At 44.4% G+C, this 20,442-nt stretch overlaps 1 protein-coding gene across 1 annotated transcript in view; it reads right to left on the reverse strand.

The window, feature by feature from the left end:
• Positions 1–1,215: 1,215 nt before the first annotated feature.
• CHMP4B (charged multivesicular body protein 4B) overlaps positions 1,216–20,442 on the reverse strand; it is a 53,099-nt gene continuing 33,872 nt past the window's right edge. The window contains exons 2-5 of the mRNA XM_019458757.2: positions 6,597–6,774; positions 4,498–4,612; positions 3,288–3,414; positions 1,216–2,083 (exon numbers count right to left, since the gene is read on the reverse strand). Coding sequence (XP_019314302.1) covers positions 2,019–2,083; positions 3,288–3,414; positions 4,498–4,612; positions 6,597–6,774 — 485 coding nt within the window. The 3' untranslated portion in view covers positions 1,216–2,018. The remainder of the gene's footprint in view (positions 2,084–3,287; positions 3,415–4,497; positions 4,613–6,596; positions 6,775–20,442) is intronic.

Raw genomic sequence — 20,442 nt, forward strand, 5'->3', positions numbered from 1 at the left:
GTGTTGCCACTAGATTCTTCTTGAAGTGGAAAGAAAGAACTTCTGAGAATAGCCAGACCCACCCTCCATACAAGTCATGAATTTTCAAGCCACTGTGGTCAAGTCTCAATCCTAAGTGTGGCAGCCAGGGAAGATGAGAAATGAGGAGGCAGGCACAGGGCATCAGCAACTTCACAAATAGGGCCTCTGATGATCTAGTCCCGGCCCCTTGTTTCACAGATGGGAAAATGAGATCCAGGGTAAGTGGGCAACTTGCCCCACCGTACCCAGTGAGCAATGGCAGTGTTTGTGAACTCAGGTTGATTTTAATCTTAAGAGGTTTAGGGATGGGCATTAGAGAAGGGATCCTCTCAAATTCTGCCAATTGGCACTGAGAATTAAGAACAAATATGCATAGGTCCAATTTTTTTTAAGTTTATTTATTTTTGAGAAAGAGACAGAGAGAGTGAGGGGGAGGGGCAGAGGAAGAGGGAGAAAGAGAATCCCAAGCAGGCTCTGCACTGTCAGCATGAAGCCCGATGTGGGGTTCAAACTCATGAGCTGTGAGATCACGACCTGAGCCAAGATCAAGAGTCAGATGCTTTACCGACTGAGGCACCCAGACGCCCCAGGTCCACTTTTCTGAAGGAGAAGGTCCACAGTGTTTGTCAGATTCTCTAGGGGGTATAAGACTAAAGAAAGGTAGAGAGAATGGAAGAGGCCAGGCCAGGGTCACATGGTGAGTCACTGCAAACCTGAGACTACCACTTGTGTCCTAGATTCTCAGTCACTGCCCTACACTTTCTCTCCATGGGAAAGGCCATTTTCTTCAGTGCACCAATGTATCAGATTGGTTCAATAAACCAATGCACCAGGTAGGACTAGTCAGTGGGAAGACCATGGTTTCCAAAAGGTGGAGGCTCTGCTGTCCTGCTGGCATTGCTCATGGACACTAACAGAGAAGAACTAGGAAAGACCATGGAACTACACGAGAACCATTCACTCCTGAGCTGTGCCCAGACGATCCCTGAGCAAGATGAAGGCCACGGATCCATGGCATCCAGAACGTAAATGCATTTCCAGTAAGACGTACTCTGTTCTTTGGTTCCGATTGTTGATGCACGTCATGCTCAAGTCTTGTATATGCTTCCACAGGCTCCACTGGATACCGTGCCAGCCTTGAAAGAGTCAACTCCCAAAGCAAATGACAGATTGATTGAACACAACAGCAAAGTATGAAAATTAATTGAGATATTTAATAGACAGTGCAAACCATAATTTCATCTGAATATAAATGTATGCACATGTTTCCAATGAGTTATCTATCAGTTATCACAAACAGCAACAAGGACCTTAGAGCTATGTTAGAAAAATGTATATAGCTGGAATTTAACTCTACAATCTCACTTGCTCTCAAGAACACCATTCATTTCAAATCAGTGTCACAAACTCCAAAAAACCAGGGGAGTACGAGTGAGGGGTGGGCAGAGTGGTAAACACAGGGGCCAGTATACAGGTGATGGACAGAAATACAGCTCTCAAGGAACCCAAATCAGATGCATTATTACAGCTAAGGACATGGAAAAGCCTATGGCTTTAAAAAACGACTCTTCTGCCAGTACCATACAAGTCTCACAGAGATGTGCGACGAGTCAACTGACTTAAAAGGACAGAGGCTACATTTTCAGATCATTTCAACTGCACACGGTCGACCCTTTCCATTGAGGTTCAGCAGTGGAGTTAGCGTAGTCCAGAAGCTCAATGTTGGATTTGCAAATACAGTTTATTTTACAGAAATTCAACATTATAAACAGCAGGCACCTCCCACCCACCCCCCGCCCCCCACCCCCCTCCCCATCCCGCTGGGTGCAGACCATGCTATGCAGAGAGTGAGCAGTGATGTGGCCCTACTGCTTTGGAGGGAGATTCAGGAGCGATGGAACCTGCCTGCACCATGTCCTGTCTGCCCCACACACGCACATGCCTGCCCGCTGCACAGGCCACCAGAGTCTGTCTGGGCCCAGCCCGCATTGGACCAGTTAAATGGATCCAGCCCAGTTCTCCAATTCCTTCATGTCGTCCTCTTCTTCTTCCTTCTTCTTGGCTGTGTAAAGAGAGAAAGGGCTACTTAGAAGCTGGTTACAGTGCTCTCAACACATTCTGGCTGGGTGCCAGGGCTGTGCCACATCATGTCTATAAAACAGCCCTGCCCTCACACCCAGCCTCGTGGCCAAGCTATCAGCAGACTGTTTCTCTGTGCCTGAAAGCTGCAGCATAAAACTCCTGATAACAGGCATACCAGTTCCCAGCACCTCCCCTCCACCAGCACTGAAGCCAGGCAAAACAAGAAGGATTCTACACTGAGAGTCTGTCAGACTTCAGGTGAGGCTTCCATCCAGAGCATTCAAGGAAGAACCCCAGAGGAGATCTAATCCTTGCCAGCACTCCCCCTCCACATTAAGTGGCTTGAACCACCTCTCCACACCCACCAGTGCCCCTTAAACAGTGTGTGGATGTGGACCCCCTTTGCCTGAACCCACCACAGGCTGCTGACTCAACTTGAGGGACCATTTCTTCTCTGTATGTGGGAGGGTAAGAGGACAACAGCCTGGTTACACTGCTCCCTGGGTTCTCCCTCCATGACAAATCAAACTGCTATATCTTTTCTAGAAGTCTGGTGTGGAATATTTCTACCAAGGGTGAAAAATGGAGGAAGGAGGGGGAAGAAGGAGCAGGCAGAAGGAAACGAAGGTTTTATAGAACCAGGTCTCTAAAAAAAGCCAAAGAAGTTTCCTTCCCACAGTGGCTGCCTCGGAGGCCCTAAGTTTTTATAGGTGTGCACAGAACAGGCTATTAGACGGAGTAAGAGCTATCCTGGAATTAAACTCTCACATCTTCTCCCAGTGCCTAGAGCTTTGTCTTGTTTGGTGACATAGGAAAAATCATTTTGGAATAATAATTCTCAACTGGGGGTGACCCCCCACATACTCTGCAGGGGACATATGGCAGTAGGAGACATTTCTGGTTGTCACACCTTGGAGAGGACAGAGCCCAGGGGTGCTGCATAAACATCCATAGTGCATAAAACAACCCCCTTCCTCCAACCCAAAGAATTACCTGACTGTGTTAATAATGCCGAGGTTAAAAAACACTGTTCTAGAGAAAAACTAGGAAAACACAGGTGACGTCGTCTCTATGGCCGTCAGAACAGATTTTATGTGGTTCTCAATCCTGGGCAAACTCAGGTCCCAAACTGACACCACCACATGGCATCAGGGATATGTCATGACTGGGTAAGAAGTACTCACTGGGTTTTGATGGTAAGGTTATAGAGGGAACATTTGGTAGAGGGACTGTTTCGGGTCCACTGATTTCCAGCAAATTCTTGTCTAGCTCCTCCTGTTCTAGTTCTTCTAATTCTGCCATGAGCTCATCCTGGTAAAAGGAAACACAAGAGTGAGAGAGATGTCCCTGGGAATCCTAGCCCCTGCAGCAGTACCTCTTTCCTGATGGCTCAGGGGACACACACCCCTTCGAAGAAGGTCAGAAGAGAGATGAACTCCAGGTCCACACTCTGCGATTCAAACCCTAAACATGGTTCTACTGGTGAAGCTAACACACCAGCAAGCAGTTATGGAGTCTATATCCAGGGTCCTGCACTAGCTGTCAGCATTTTGAGAGAAGGGATTATACACTTGATCTTAGCCAAAAGGCCGAGAAGCGATTCAGAGAAGGGATCATGTATTTTCATTCCTATTTCTTTATCTCAGAACTGGGCACACTCCATGAATGTTCAGGAATACTTGCTGAATTGAAATTGACTTGACTAGTCCATCAAATTTTAGTCTGACAACATGAAAACCCTGGTGCTGGGAGCCACAGGTGAAAGCCACAGGCTGTACTGTCAGCTACACCGCAGGAATCAGCATGAAGAGGTCCAGTGGAGAGGACCTCACCTTCAGTGGCCTCAAATCTAACACAAAACGAAATACCTTCAACAGGGCCTGTTATTGGATTTTAGAAAGCTAAGAGACCCAAGATCCCAATTGCTACAGCAGAAACCAGCGGGTGGCCGAGTTCCAGATGGATCCCTCAGGGGTCAGATATAAATGCTCCTTCCTTGGCTTCATCTTTACCTCAAATCAGAGTTGCCTGAGGGCAAATCCTGTACCAGGGAATGGTCACCTCAGTTGCCACAGCTCTGAGCCTAGGGTCCACCATGAAAGGTGTAAGATAATTATTTACTGAAACCAATTACTGACCTGAAGCCTGCTGAGGAGTCCCTATGAAGGTTCCTCTACTCAACCTAAACTTCTACACCAAAGAGTGAAAGCATCTCTAAAAATCCAGAATTAGGGAGAGTTAATACCATGCCCTGTTTATGTCCAAGTCTCTGGAGGGATGAGAACTGGTGATTTCCAAACCACATACACCCTACTGGAGAGCCTTCAACAGCATATCAAAAGGTGGCTTGGGTGTCATTTGTGGAACTTGTGAGAACTGCATGAAACCACTCACCTCATCAAACTCTTCTCCAAATCCTACAGGTTTTGAAATAGCTGTTGAAATCTCCTCTGCAAGTTCTTGCTGGTCAGCAATGTCCTGCATTAACTCATCAACTTTATCGATGTCCCTTCAAACGAGATGGACAGATGTAATATTAGACATTCAGTCTGTGTGAAGAGGGCCTACGAGGCAGGAAGAGAAACCCCACTCCACACAATCTGCTTCCTAGTGCTACTCTCTATACCCACTATAATTACTCCCTGTGAAGAATTACTTTTTTGTCTTTATTGTCTTCCTCCCCCTTTTAAAACAGAGAAGCACAGAATCAAGAGGATGGAAGTATTCTTAGACATCATCTACTCCCAACACCCTAAGGAAATAAGGCTTAGCAAAGTTAGATGCCACATTCATGATCTCTCATGTAAGCTAGTAATAAACATGTCAAATGAGACTACAGGACTTTAACTCCTGGGCCAGTAAGCTCTTCTTCAAGCTCAAGGGCAACTCTAACACCGCACAGGGGGAGATAAAATCACAAATCATAAAATATAGCTGTGCCACTTGACAGTTCCTCCCCATCTACTCAAATCCACTTATGAGCCTCCACCGGGCTCCAAAAGAAAGGCAAACATACAGAATTATTTTCTATATACTATCAATCTTATAAATAATCAATATAATAAACACACACATATTTCAAAGTATGCATAGTGGTTCACTGAGACGTGCTCTCTGCTGGGCATCTTGGAGAACATAGAAATTTTTTTTAATATTTTATTTATTTTTGAGAGAGAGACAGAGCATGAGTTGGGGAGGGGCAGAGAGAGAGAAGACACAGAATCCAAAGTAGGCTCCAGGCTCTGAGCTGTCAGCACAGAGCCTGATGTGGGGCTTGAACTCACAAACCGTGAGATCATGACCTGAGCCAAAGTCAGACGCTTAACTGACTGAGCCACCCAGGTGCCCCAATACTTCACTTATTTAAAGGCTACTTTTCCTGCAACCCCAAATTTCTAGAGCAGAGATCAGCAGACTTTTTCCATAAAGGACCAAAGAGCAAGTATCTCAGAATTTGTGGGCCATACAAACTCTGTCACAAACCTGCTGTATACCACAAAAGCAGCCAAATAGACAGTATGTAACTTAATGGGCACAACTGTGTTCCAATAAAACTTTATTTACTAAAATAGGTGGCAGGCCCATAGGAGGCATCTTGCCAAACCCTGTTCTAGAACATGGCTAAGTACCCCAAGGAAGTAAAAAAGGGCTTCAAGTACCCAAATATATGATCCAAGTCCAAGCACTGCAACAAATGCAGAATTTTGTTCATGGGAGAGGCTCTCATTTGGAGTCTAGTGTTACTCTGGCCTTTAATTACAACTATAACAAGGGTGGCTATCTAGTTTCTTAGGCCACTGTATGTGAGAAGTAGCCACATAAGGGAAGGATTGCTGAGGTCAAGAACATCGTTTTTACAGATATATTTTTTAAAGTAATCTCTAGACCTAACATGGGGCTCAAGCTCACAACCCAGAGATCAAGAGTTGCATGCTCTACTGAGCCAGTCAGGCGCCCCAAGAACATTGTTAATATGACAGCCAAAGACAGAGCAAGGGGGGAGCCAGAAAATTCCATCGAAAGCAGATGTAAAAACAGAGAGATCCAAAGTCCTCAGAAGCACCAATCTTTTCAGGATCCCTACAGCATCAGGAAAAAGCCCTGGACAGTGATTCTAATCCCAGTTCTATCCAAGCTCACATATAACCCGGGGCAAGTCACTTCCCCTCTCTGGGACACAGCGTCCCCCTTGATAATCAGAGGCCTGGGCAAGAGGACTTTCTAAGGACCTTTCCAGCAAGAAACTCTGCTCATCACAGTTAACTCTGAATTACTCAGAAATACAGTTTCATTCCATGTGATCTGCTTCTATAGGCAACAGGATACAGGATCCATTTTAGGAGTTCCAAAAAAGAATGCAAATTAATACAAATTCAGATGTTTGAATGGGTAAGTCAAGGGGTTGCCTAAGGCCTTGTCCTGGGATTGAGGCATTCCAGGGCCAGCACTGCCCTGCCACACGGTGCCCACCCCACCAGTGGGTGACCACGTACATGTTGTCATGCGCAGCCTTCATGGCCTTGGCAGCATAGCCCATGTTCTTGAGCACCTCCGTGTTGGTATTGGCGTTCTCCAGGGCCTCTCGCTGAAACTCAATGGTTGATAGTGTGCCGTCGATCTGCGCCAGCTGCTTTTCGTACCTTTTCTTGCGCTTCAGTGCCTGGAGGGCAGCTGCATGGGGGGAGAAAATAGGGTTTCAGAGAGCCCAGATCAGAATAGCTTCGAGTTCACTTGAGTCTTCTCCCTAATTATAGTAGACGCACCTCAGTTGCTGCTTTCACTCTAACACAGGGTTAATAATCTCTTCTATGCAAAGAGCACATTCAATTTTCTAAAAAAACTATACAAAATTCACATACTTCAAAATGCAGCAAAGCACACAAGCAAAAGTTCACACTGTGTAACCACACCCCACAAATCAAAGAATGGAGAGGCACCCAGATGGAGGCTGCGTTTTGAGGCCATACTGCCTTAGGTTCAAACCCCAGCTCACAGACTTAGGTGAGCTACTGTGCCTCCCTGATAGGTTCACTGTGAGGAGTAAATGAGATAATATATGTAAACACCTAGCACAACATTAAACAGAGCGGACACCCAGAAAACAGCACCTCTAATTATTATAAAGCAGCTTTTAAAGTATCATTTTATGCTAACTAAATTATAAAAACAATAAATAATTACTATACTAAATACTGGACCAGTTGGGGTTAAAATGCACTCTCACCCATAGCTGACAACTGTAAATTTATACACTGCTTCTGAAAAGCAACATGGCAACATATAGCAATAGCCATAATGATGTTCCTGCCCTATGACCCAGTAATTTCCTTCTGGAAATGTATTCAACAAAAGCAAAAATCCTCATGCCTAAAGATGGTTACTATAGCATTCTCTATCACAGAAAACAAAACACAACTAAAATAAAGACAGAACTCCCTATCAGGGACAAATCTAGAGTCTGACCATTTGGTCAAGTCAATGTCATCATGTGTCTATGCCTCCTGGCATGTCTATGCTTCTGTCTACGCATCTGTCTATGCTTCCTGGATCATTGGTTCCTGGATCCAGTCAGGGTAAGCAATTTGACCAGGTGCATTTGCGGCAGAGCAAGAGCCAAAAGCATATCTCCCTACTCTCAACCCGGGCTTTGTTCCCCTTACTGTCTCCCCGCTTTCCACCAGAAAGTATCTTTAGTATACATCTTAGATGGTTATCAAAGCCAGAAAGAAGGCTCACCACAGACTTAAACATAAGAAATGGGCTGGGTCCGGGAAGCTGCCCAGCCCTACCTTGGCCTGGACAGCGCTAGCCTTAGACACATACGGACACACATATTATGCACCCACACACACACTCCCCATGTCCCTGAGTTCCAGACCACAGCCATCTCTGGTGGGCTCTCAGAGACCTGCAACTGCCCTCCCTACAGGGCTGTGGTTTCTCCACATGTCACATGAATAGGTTCCATGCTCCTTTCACTCATGCTCCCTGTTAGCCTAGGATTACATCCTTAAAACCATTTGCCAAGGGAAAATGGCCTTGGCCTGCACATAAGCAGTCCACACTTCCTCTAAAAGCAGCAAACAAAACCACCAGGAAAATTCCTCCAGCCAAAGCATAAAGCAGGCTAATGAAAAACGGCAAAAAATCTGAAGAACAATGAAATGTGCCTACTTAAAAGCTGACAAATGGGGCGCCTGGGTGGCTCAGTCGTTTAAATGTCTGACTTCAGCTCAGGTCATGATCTCACGGTTCATGAGTTTGAGCCCTGTGTCGGGATCTGTGCTGACAGCTCAGAGCCTGGAGCCTGCTTTGGATTCTGTGTCTCCCTCTCTCTCTGCCCCTCCCCCATGTGCGCGCCCTCCCTCTCAAAAATAAACATTAAAAAAAAAAAAATGCTGACAAGCCATTCAACCTATTTCCCTTGATTTCTGTGTGAATGGCCTATGACTTCAAGTCATACCCAGGTGTCCCCAAGACTCCTCTGAATGAACCCCTTCAGCTGCTAATACTAAGTCATACATGCTATAAAAGTACCTCACAAAACGGCAACTCTTTAAGGTAGAAATGACCACCCTCTGGGGCACCTGGGTGGCTCAGTGGATTGAGCGTCCAACTTTGGCTCAGGGCTCAGGTCATGATCTTGCAGTTTGTGAGTTCAAGCTCCATGTCAGGCTCTGTGCTGAGCCGTCAGCACAGAGCCTAGAGCCTGCTTCAGATTCTGTCTCCCCTTCTTCTATCCCTCCCATGCTCATGCTCTGTCTCTCTCTGTTTCTCAATAATAAATAAACGTTAAAAAAAAATTAAAAAAAAAAAAAAAAGACCACCCTTTTTAGCCGAGGAGGAAACTAAGGTTCAAACTCAGGTTACCTGGTAGTAAGTGACATAAGAGATTAAGTCAAGTGCGGAACTCCAAAGTCCATGCTTTGCCATTCTGTTGCACCTCGCATTTAATGAAAAAGGTAGGATCCTGCCCTGGAGGAGTCATCTAGTCCAGCAAAGAGTGTCAAGGAGACCGTGGAAACACAGAAGAGGGAGTGCAAATCCAACCACATCATTCCTTTGCTTAAAAACCCTCAACATCTACCTGTACCCAGAAGACAAAGCCTCCATGTGATTTAATGTAGCCGGTAAGATCCTGCAAGGAACTGGGGCTCTCACCACAGGTCAGGTTCTGGGAGCCCTTTGCCACTGAACATCACGACAGAGGGAAGATCTCCTGGTATGTAAGTGCTCAGGGCCCGGAGCTGTTTCCTTGTGTTTTCCTTAGTGCCATGCTGCCTTTCCACAGAAACTCAGACACATTCTAAACAAATGATTCTCAAACCTTCTCAGACCACAGATGCCTCTTTCCCAGGTCCACCTCAGCCATCCCCATCACCCATGGAATACCCCAGCCTATAAAAACTTGTCTGCCATGTTCATGAGTAAAGTGAACAAGGTTGTCTGACCGGCTGCTGTGTGGTAAGTAAACAAGATTGTTGTGGCAGTCCTGGCCACCTTCTTACTTAACAAAGAGATTGGAGCATAAACCCCAAGGCCTCTGCTCTTCCCACACAGGCTCAGAATGATGGCAAGTGACACTGGGACAGTTCTTAAGCATGAACAATGAGATGACACATCTGCCTTGCTTTTCGGTGCCCTGAGTATAGCAGAGGCCTTGATTTTATACAGTCAGCTACATTCTGATTTTTTTGTTTTGTTTTCAGTTTAAAAACAAATTTCTTCTTCTTCTTCTTCTTCTTCTTCTTCTTCTTCTTCTTCTTCTTCTTCTTCTTTTTTTTAATGAACTCTTGTATTGAGGGCTGACTTTCAACAGATGGCAGTGAGGGAGCTGTTCTGCTACATACAAAACCCCAACCCAGAAAGAAGCAGGTGGTCCACGAATGGTTTAGCACCAACTTCCCCATACATTCTGATTTTTTTTTTTTAATTTTTTACGTTTATTTATTTTTGAGAGACGGAGCATGAGCAGTGGAGGAGCAGAGAGAGGGAGACACAGAATCCGAAGCAGGCTCCAGGCTCTGAGCTGTCAGCACAGAGCCTGATGCTGGGCTCAAATCCACAAACTGTGAGATTGTGACTGAGCCGAAGTTGGACACTTAATTAACCAACTGAGCCACCCAGGTGCCCCACATTCTGATTTTTTAAATCAAATTTATTCTTTCTCTATTAACATCACAGATTTAGAACTGCTTTAACTTTTTTTCTACTAGATTTTCAATTGGCAGTGACTCCTTACATGCTAATCTTACATTTCTCTGATCTCCACCCTACTTCTAAACTTCTCTAAGCGATAAATGATATGGAAGCAAATACCCAAACATACCAGGGAGGTAAGCAAGGGTCCCCCATGAATGAAATGTTTATATTTTTCATGTTTACAGACCAGCACAGTGGCTAGTACATAGTAAGTGCTTCATACGTATTAAACCGAATCTCTAATTTCATCTGTATTTAAATTTTTCATATATTTTATGCAAAAGGTTCTTCATGTGTGATGCATCCACATTTTATCACTTGTGTACTTCTGACTCAAAGGAGAAATGATAACGTCTCATCGAAACACTGGCTAAAATGACCATTTGGCAGGATTCTTTCCCTGCATTCCTCCTGCAGGAACTTCTATAATCACATGCCCTACCCTCTCTTCTCACTGAAAAGTGTGTCCTGAGACTGGAAAAAAGGCCTGAGCAGAGCCTTGTTCTCCAGGGTTCCCATTCTGCCTGCAGGGTTCACACAGTCTCTTCCTCTCCATGTAGCAAACTCTCCAGGATGGTGTCTGGCAGGACATTTGATTTATCTATCCCAATCTAATCCTGTGTGTACCTCTCAACCAGTTAAAAATTTCAAAGAGAAGGGGTACTTAATTCATTTTCTCCCTTCATACATGGTTCATGAGTAAAGTAATCTTGAAATTAGACATGGGGTCACCATTTGGGCTACAAGATATATAAACATAAATATTCACAGCACTTAAACTACTCTGTTATCTTAGAAACAGTGTGGCACAGTGGTGAAGTATAACTTAGGCCAAATTAAAGGAGCAAAGTGCCACTTTTCCTGCATAGTTACATTTAAAAGTAAAATATCATCCATCCCAACCTTATTTCTGACCACAGAAACTTACTTCTTTTTTCTCCTTTTTTCCCAAATGTTTATTTACTTGGAGAGAGAGAGAAAGAGTGTGTGCCTGCATGAGCAGGTGAGGGGCAGAGAGAGAGGGAGAGAGAGAATCCCAAACGTGCTCCACAATGTCAGCACAGAGCCCAATGTGGGGCTCAATCTCACGAACAGTGAGATCATGACCTGAGCCAAAACCGGGAGTTGGAGGCTTAACCAACTGAGCCACCCAGGTGCCCCCAGAAATTTACTTCTATAAGTAGCCAAAGTTTAAAGGGCCAAACACAATGTTTTACATAAATATATGCTGACTCTTAATGTCTTACTTTATATGTCTCTAAATTCCTAACGGTTGGGTTAAAAAACAAAAACAAAAACAGTACTGGGTTCTCATTACAAGAAAAAACAAACAACTGTGTGAGGTGATGGATATTAAACTTACCGTGGTAACCATTTCACAATACACACATACATCAAATCATTATGTTGTATACCTAAAACTGATACAATGTTAAGTCAGTTATATCTCAATAAAATGGGGGGTAAAGGGAAAAAAAAGTACTGGGTTAACAAGGAGTTTATCTAAACCAAATAAAGAGGTGTCCAAAGAAATCCCTTTTCTGCCAAAGAACCCTAGCGTCATCCATAAGCACAGCAGCTTTAACGACTAAAATCTAGGGGCACCTGACTGGCTCAGTTGGTGGAGAATGTGACTCTTGATCTCAAGATCGTGAGTTCAAGCCCCACAATGGATGTGGAGCCTACTTAAAATAAAGGAAAATTTTAAGAACAACACAACAAACAACTAAAATCTAACTCAGGCCAATAGAAGTTAAAGAGGTTGCTTTTAGATGGAAAAAAATAGTCCTTGGAATCTCCATATTTAATTATGCCTTTGCCGGTTCCAAGAGAGTAATTACAGCAGCAATTACAGAATCTAATAACCAGCTTTATTGGCTCTGAAAGCTGAAGCAAAAACAACTCCAACCATGTTGAAATAAACATTGGTCTCCAGACAGTTGCTTCATTAGACACTCTAAACAGCTATTTGGAGGAAAAATACAGAAGAGATACCCTATGAAAGAGAGCAGTTGAAAATGCATTCACCCAGGACTGGAAACTCCTTCTGTAAGGCACCTGCTAGTGACAGTACAGAAACCATTTTCGGAGAACACATCAATTCAATACAACTAGATAGGATGCTCCTTTCTCTTAGGCAAAGGCAGATCTGACTTCTCTTTGAAGAGTTGCTAAGGAGGGCAAGTTTGCCTGTTCTGATCTGGGGGCATTCAATATAGGGGCCATGAGCCCAGGGCATCTCTACAGATGCTAAAAAGTCGTAACTGTATGCTTAGTGACTAATACAGAGAGATTTAGGCAATGGCTGGAAGGAGGGCCTACTAATAACCTCTCACTGAATGAATGAATGATGGTGTCTACAGTCCTTTCAAAGACCCAAGATTCCACATCTGAATTCATCAAGCAAAAGATACACGGACTAGGAGGGAAGGAGGAGAGTGCAGTTCCTTTCCCACTCTCAGCATGAACTACACAGCAAACACAAACATACTCCAGAGGACACCTACACACAGATGCAACACTAAGTGGGAATTCTGAAGAACACTCAGCAGTCTGATCATGGCAGGGCTACTGGCAGGCAGGCAGCTAAGTGAAGCTGAGGGAGCCCTGCTTTGCCTGCCTCCAGCCATCATTCAGATGCTCCCTGCTCATCATGCCCATGAGTAAAGCCTCAGTTGTTCAGGATACCCTCAGCCAAGAAAACCACATCTGGCCTTTAAGCCACTAGTCACGGCTGGGGTTACCTGTCATCTACCCTGTGTATGTGGGCAAGAAAAGACCCAAAGTCAAAACAACCCAGTTGATCACCAATGTCAAAGAAAGCCATCCTCCTGCAGGGATGGTTATTAGTAAGCATCCCGCACCCCATGGCATCAGATGTCCCACCAGACCCCACCAAATGAGTTCCAACTTTGGCATCAAAAGGGGGAAGGCTGCATGCTTGAAGAACTCACAGAAATACTTATGTCCAACCTGTCTCATTAGAGAACTGAGAAAAAATGATGCCCAGAAAAGGTGACACAGCTTGTCAGGATCATATAGGGAATTAAAGAAAGAACCAGAACCCAGGTCTGCAGCCAGGGCTCTTTCTACCACCTTGACTCTCTTATCTCCAAATCAAGTTGCTACTAGTAAACCAGCAGTTTCCCCACCATAAGGAAAACAATCTCCTAATGGTCTTCCATCCAATTTCCAAATTCTGCCCTTTGCAAACCTCATTTAAAAGCTTATGCTGGGGGCACCTGCCTGGCTCAGTCGGTAGAGCACACAACTCGATCTTGGGGTTGTGAGTGTGAACACATCTCGGGTGTAGAGATTAAAAATAAAATCTTGAAAAATAAATAAAGCTACCAATATTCTCTCCTAAGTCCCCAGTTAGAAGAAAAAGAAAAATTAATGGAAAAAAGGTGTAACATCTTCCTGGTTCCATAATATTTTCCCTACATGGATGCTGTGGATCCTGTCCACAGCTGCAGAAAAAGGGGCCTGGATGGGCTCTCATTTCTCTACCCTGTATAGAAGTGGCAGGAATAGCAATAGCCTGGGTCTACAGGGGCTACAGAAAGGTCTCAGAAACCCAAACAGAGGCTGTTTTGTGTTCATCATCATCACTCAATATCTCAGGCTCACCTGTGAAAAAGAGGGCCTCATCCTGCAAAAGCCTTGGAATGTTGTATTTATTAAGCCCACACAGCTAGAGTACAGGCGAGAGGTACAGGCAGCATTTTTCAGAGCAGCCTCCTTCTCTGTGATGTATCTCTCCGTTCCCCTAATTTGCTCTCCGTGGCTTGGAGCTAATGCACTCCATTTAGAGATGGTAAAATAAGTACTTGTGTATGACCAGGAAAGTGGAGTCTGAAACCCTGCTGACTTCATCAGCAAACACACAGGGAGTACAGTACTCACTGCAAGGAAAAATCCTAGAGAGACAGAGAGAAGCCCCTTATCTGCTTAACGGGACAAAGATGAAAGAAATAAGTCCCCCAATCAACAATCTAACAGAGTATCAAATTGTTCCAAATCATTTAAACAGCACATAGAAAATATGTTCTGCAAAAGTCAGATAAAGGCAGGATAAGACACCTTCAAACAAGCTCAGGAAATGCTGGGTCATGTCAAGTTAACATGGTCATTTAGAGAGTCTAGCAGTTCAGCTGTGAGTTTCAGTTCCATTATCAAGTAAACTCTGAGCAAATTACTGAATTTCACTAATCCTCAGATAATATTCATCTCATAGAATCACTGTGAGGATTAAAATGAGATATGTTTGTGAAGCACCTGGCACAGGGCCAGACATGCCAAGTGCTTAATAAGTGGTCATTGGTATTATTCTTAACTGCAGGAATTCTCAGAGCCTGTTTTAACAGAAAGAGAACCACGACGATCACCACCTACTCCCCCCCTCCAAAAAAAAAGGTAGCTTGGGGGAAAAAAAAATTTAAAACCACCTTGATTACTTAGCCAACATAAGCTTCATCATCCTTGGTCCTGGTTGATGTGTAGTGGCAAGGGGCACAAAGAAAAGACTGTGAGGCTTGGTGGCAGAATCCTGGCTCTGACACTGGACTGCGGTAAGTAATTTCACCTCTTCATCAAATGGAAAATGGATAACACTACCCCAAAGATGAATGAGAAAGATAATCTCTCTGAAAATACTCAATAAATGCGAGCATTCTCCATCTTGCTCATTTCTTTAAATTTCTGCCTCTCTCTCCTTGCCTATGCCTGACATTCTCTCGGGGGAATCTCTGTGTCTTCTTTTCTCTATCCTGTTCCTCCCCTTAGCCCAGTGCGTCTCTCCAAGAAAGGGTTGCAGCTGTGGATCAGTGAGCAAAATATAATAGAGAACAGCAGCTAACATTTATAAGTGGCTTCCTGGGTGCCAGGCACCATGACTGTGTGCTTTACATGTTCACTGGATCCTCCCAAGAACCCTATAAAGTAGGTACTGTTATTGCCCCATTGACCGATATGAAAATTGATGCTCAAAGAGTTTAACACCTGCCCAAGTCATATGGTTACACAGTGAGAGGCCTGAGATCAATGCCAGGCTGCCTATCTGCAAAGAGTGTGTTCTTACTCCATGGAGAACATCTATCTACCCTGCACTGAGAAGGCAGGTGGCCTGCTTTTGCCTGAGCCTGGGGATCTGAGAGCCTCCTGTGCCTTCCCCACACAACAGATTCCACAAGCTAGTAGCCTGGCACCAAAGGCATCCAGAGGCAGCTCAGTCTGCCCAGAAACACTTGACTAATTGGTAATCCACGAGGGTAGGCAGTAAAAGCCTTTGGCTGAAAAGACAATTTTTTTTTTCCTACTGGATTTTAAATTGGTTAAAGGCACATGTGCTAAAGTCCAACCATTTTATTAGCTCCTCTGCATTTAGGTTGGCAATTCTACATAAATGGGGAGATTGTAATGAGTGGTTTTCTGTTTTAAAGAATATCTGCTTCGGGGTGCCTGGGTGGCTCAGTTGATTGAGCGTCTGACTTCGGCTTAGGTCATGATCTCACATTTTATGAGTTTGAGCCCCACATCAGGCTCTCTTGCAACATGGAGCCTGCTTTGGATCCTCTGTCTCCCTCTATCTCTGCCCCTCCCTTACTCACATGTGCTCTCTCTCTCTCAAAAATAAACATTAAAGGGGCGCCTGGGTGGCGCAGTCGGTTAAGCGTCCGACTTCAGCCAGGTCACAATCTCGCGGTCCGTGAGTTCGAGCCCCGCGTCGGGCTCTGGGCTGATGGCTCGGAGCCTGGAGCCTGTTTCCGATTCTGTGTCTCCCTCTCTCTCTGCCCCTTCCCCGTTCATGCTCTGTCTCTCTCTGTCCCAAAAAAAAAAAAATATATATTAAAAAAAAAAAAAAAAAACATTAAAAAAAAAAAAAAGAATATCTTTTCCCTCATGCCTGCCCTGTGTCTTCCCTAGACCACGTGCTCCTAAAGAGTAGAACCTACACTTCTGTGCCCCTAATAGCACTGACACAAGGAAAAGAGATGGGGGTACTTCATAATGCCCAACTTTGCCCTGTCATTTCTTCTGAGGCCAGTGGGCTCTGCCCTCTGTCCTCTCACCCCATAATATCCTCTAGATCTTTTCCCCAGAACCTAAAATGACCTTCCCTCTATATTCTAGAAGACCCAGGGACCATAGCTATAAGAACTTGGTAAAGTTTCTCAAACTTCTGTCACTTGCTTATGTTTTTTTTCCTGTATTAACTCCCAGTGGAGTGCCTAGAACTTTATTTGTATTTATTTTATTTTTTAAACTAATTTCTTTTTTTAATTTTTTAAAACGTGTATTTATATTTGAGAGACAGAGAGAAACAGAGCATGAGCAGGGGAGGGGCAGTAATTTCTATACCCAACATGGGGCTCAAACTCACAACCCCAAGGCACCCCATGATGCTTAGAACTTTAAATTTTTCTCTTTTTTTTATGTTTATTTATTTTTGAGAGGCAGAGTGTGAGCGGGGGAGGGACAGAGAGAGAGGGAGACACAGAATCCAAAGCAGGCTCCAGGCTCTGAGCTGTCAGCACAGAGCCCGACACAGGGCTCAAACCCATGAACCGTGAGATCATGACCTGAGCTGAAGTCGGCCGCTTAACCAACTGAGCCACCTAGGCGCCCCAATGCCTAGAAATTTAAAACCAGAGTCCAGGGGCCTGTTTAAGTGACAGTGAGCCTAGGACCTCCCCTTGTGACTACATCTGAGGGGAAGTAGCAAAGACTCAGAGTAAGCAATAGACTGTTCCAGACTAGGTCAGTGGGAGTGGCCTAGGCCATAAGCAAGAAGAAAAGATGGCCAAGGGAAGTCCACCCAGGGTAGCAGTGCAAAGGCCTGTGAGGCTGCTCCCTTTTGTTCCAAAAAGGGCAGCTGATGGCTTTTCAGGGTTCTGCTGCAGCTGGGTTCAATTCAGGCAGGAAGAAGCCCCATTTCAGTTCCCAGACACAGCAAACATCCAGAGAGTAACTCTTGTGACAAGGGTAACTCAGGGCCAGATGGGGGTACTAGGATCCCAGGAAGGAAAGTGATCTGCCTTTAGTTATTGAGGGCCACAGTCAGACAGCCTGTGCTTTGGGATCCTAGGTCAAGGTTCTTTTCTGTATGCTGGTCAGGGCACAGAATTTTATTTAAGCAGCTGTCAGAAACGGAAACTGAGTACCCGTGCAGCCCACAGATATGTCTTAGTTGTCCCATGTCTTAATACATAAATTTGAATGTTACATATTTCACACAAATATCCAGATTTTTGGCTTCCTTTCGATACTGCAATTTTTCTGGCAACAATCCAACATAACTAAGTAGCAGCTATCCTTTTAGAAAGGGCACACACTCTCTAGTTCACCTCAGTGCCCACCACTTTCCACTAACATATACATGGCCATGTTATTCATACACATGTCCTGACTACCCCACAACACTAGACATTCATCTTAGGTCTGGAGTAAACAGTTACGAGTTATCTGGAACAATCCCTTACCTTCAGGCAGTTAAGGTTATTCCTAATCTAAAGACAGGCAACCAAAGGTTCAACAACTTGTCCAAAGTCACAAAGTTAGAGGTAATGGCTAAGAAGAATCCAAGCCAGGTACCCTGTCCCCTGGGACAGTGCTCCTTCCACTACTCTTGAGAAGACTTATGTCTAGACAGAACCTGGAACATGGGTCCTGTGATCATGGATCTAGCTTCTAGATCTAAATCTGCCATGATCAAATTACATCCCTGAGCAATGCCCCTTTTAGGGCTCAGACTCTTCATCAAGGACATAAGAAGGATGGATTAAATGCTTCTTCTAAGGTGTTCCTCCAGCTCTAACAATATATGAACCTATATAGTTCTGAAATTTCTAGTAATTGATTAAAACAAATACAAAGGTTTCTTCTGATTGACCCTGTGTGATCTTGAAACTGTAATTAACATCAATATTCTCCATTTCCTGAGTATTTTGCATAATGAAGTTTTCTCTGTCCAATAAAATTAGCAGTATTTCTTTCAACTGGTTTCACAAACTGTGCTAGAAAAATCAGAGACTCCTTCTGGCATCTGAACTCAGCTGCTCCAGCTGGGGAGAGGAAGTCAGCATTCGTATTCAACAACTAGCCACAAATGTCATTCATACACATCATCCAGGAAGAAGAGGTAATTACAGTTAGAATGTAAAGCCAGAAGCCCTCACTCTCCATTTCTTTGTAAGTTCTGGCACTGCTGACTTCCTCTCTCTGAAATGGCTCTCTCCTGTCAGTCTTAGAAGATACCCTAGAGGGGCACCTGAGTGACTCAGTCAGTTAAGCGTCTGACTCTTGATTTTGGCTCAGGTCATGATCCCATGGGTCATGAGTTCAAGCCCCATGTTGGGCTCTGTGATGACAGTGTGAAGCCTGCTTGAGATTCTCTCTCTCTTCCTTTTCTCTCTGCCCCTTAATCCTCTCTCTCTCTCAAAATAAATATAAATAAACTTAAAAAAAAAAAAAAGATACCCTAGAGGGTCTCTGGTTCCCATAATCATTTATTCTTGGGTTTTTCTGGATCCTTTCTCTCCTCTTCTCAATTCCAAATGGGTGGATGGACCTCGAACCTTGATCCTGAGTTCTTTATACACATACCTGAGCTAACACCTGTTCGCAGCCTTGTATTTTATTCCTTCATTTAATCCTCACAATAAGGAATTAGTCTTAGTCCATTTATAGATAAGGAGATTTAAGCTGGAGAGATTAAGTAACTTGTTAACCTCTCAATGCTTGTGAATAACTGGCAGAGTCAGGATCCAAATCCATATTCCTTCTGCTTCCAGCCAAGATAAAATGGTAGGGACTACCTAAAACTTAACCTCCTACTTAAGAAAAATGAAATGATTTTCAAGACACAGGGTATCAGGTAAAAAAAGGTCAGTGATCCCTGAGATGGGAAATAAACTAGGTGACAACTCCCCTAGTTTATTGCTTTGAGAGTTTCCTAGGCCTCTGTGCAGGGAGAGAAACCAGGCAGAGTCTGGCAGGCTTCCAGACTTGACGAGATAGAGCTAAGAGTCTAGAAAGACCAAAGTGGCTAGAGTTCACAGGAGACACAGTACCAGAGAAGACAAAGCTGGAAGGGGGAGAGAGGGGAGAAGGGAGAGAGAAAGAGAACACAAAACACAAACTCTTGGAGATCTGTAGAGAGCCCTCTCAAGTATTCAGCAAAATACTGATCAGTGATCAGGGAAAGAACCACTCAAAAGGATTAGAGAGAACAGTATCAGGCGCTCACATGGGGCTGGTTACAGTACCTGCTCCTCAGCCATACTGGAAAACCTCACAATTCATGGGGCTTTGGGTAGAGTATTCAGGAAGGTCTTGTCTTGGGGCTCCTGGGTGGCTCAGCTGGTTAAGCTTCTGACTCTTGACTTCGGCTCAGGTAATGATCTCAAGGCTCATGAGTTTGAGTCTCACGTTGGGCTCCACACTGACAGTGCATAACCTGTCTAGGATTCTCTCTCTCCCCCTCTGTCTGCCCCTCCCCCGCTCCCTCTTTCTCGCTCTCTCTCTCAAAATAAATAAACTTTAAAAAAAGAAAAAGTATGGGGCGCATGGGTGGCTCAGTTGGTTAAGCATCCAACTTCAGCTCAGGTCATGATCTCGTGGTTTGTGGGTTCGAGTCCCACATAGGGCTCTGTGCTGACAGCTCAGAGCCTAGAACCTGCTTCAGATTCTGTGTCTTCCTCAATCTCTCTCTGCCCCTCCCCTGCTTGTGCTCTCTCTTTCAAAAATAAATAAATAAACATTTAAGAAAGAAAAAAAGAAGAAGAAGGGTCTGTCTTGTCTGAGTGGTGGGAAATAAATAGCCCTGCTTTGGTCCCACCAAATAAATTTTAAAAGCAAGACCCAAAAACACAAATTGTTACCAACAAAATGAACTATGCCCAAACAAAGCTTAAGAATATTTACAGTGTGGTGCCTGGGTGGCTCAGTCAGTTGAGCATCCTACTTCGGCTCAGGTCATGATCTCATGGTTCCTGGGTTCGAGCCCCATGTCAGGCTCTGCACTGACAGTGCAGACGGAGCCTGCTTGGGATTCTCTCTCCCTCTCTTTCTCTTTGCCCCTCCTCCACGCTCTCTCAAAAATAAACAAACATTAAAAGAAAAGAGTCTCTTAAAAGG

The sequence above is a fragment of the Panthera pardus genome, unplaced genomic scaffold (assembly GCF_024362965.1).
Source record: "Panthera pardus isolate Hobbes unplaced genomic scaffold, ASM2436296v1 HiC_scaffold_25, whole genome shotgun sequence".
NCBI classification, from domain to species: domain Eukaryota; kingdom Metazoa; phylum Chordata; class Mammalia; order Carnivora; family Felidae; genus Panthera; species Panthera pardus.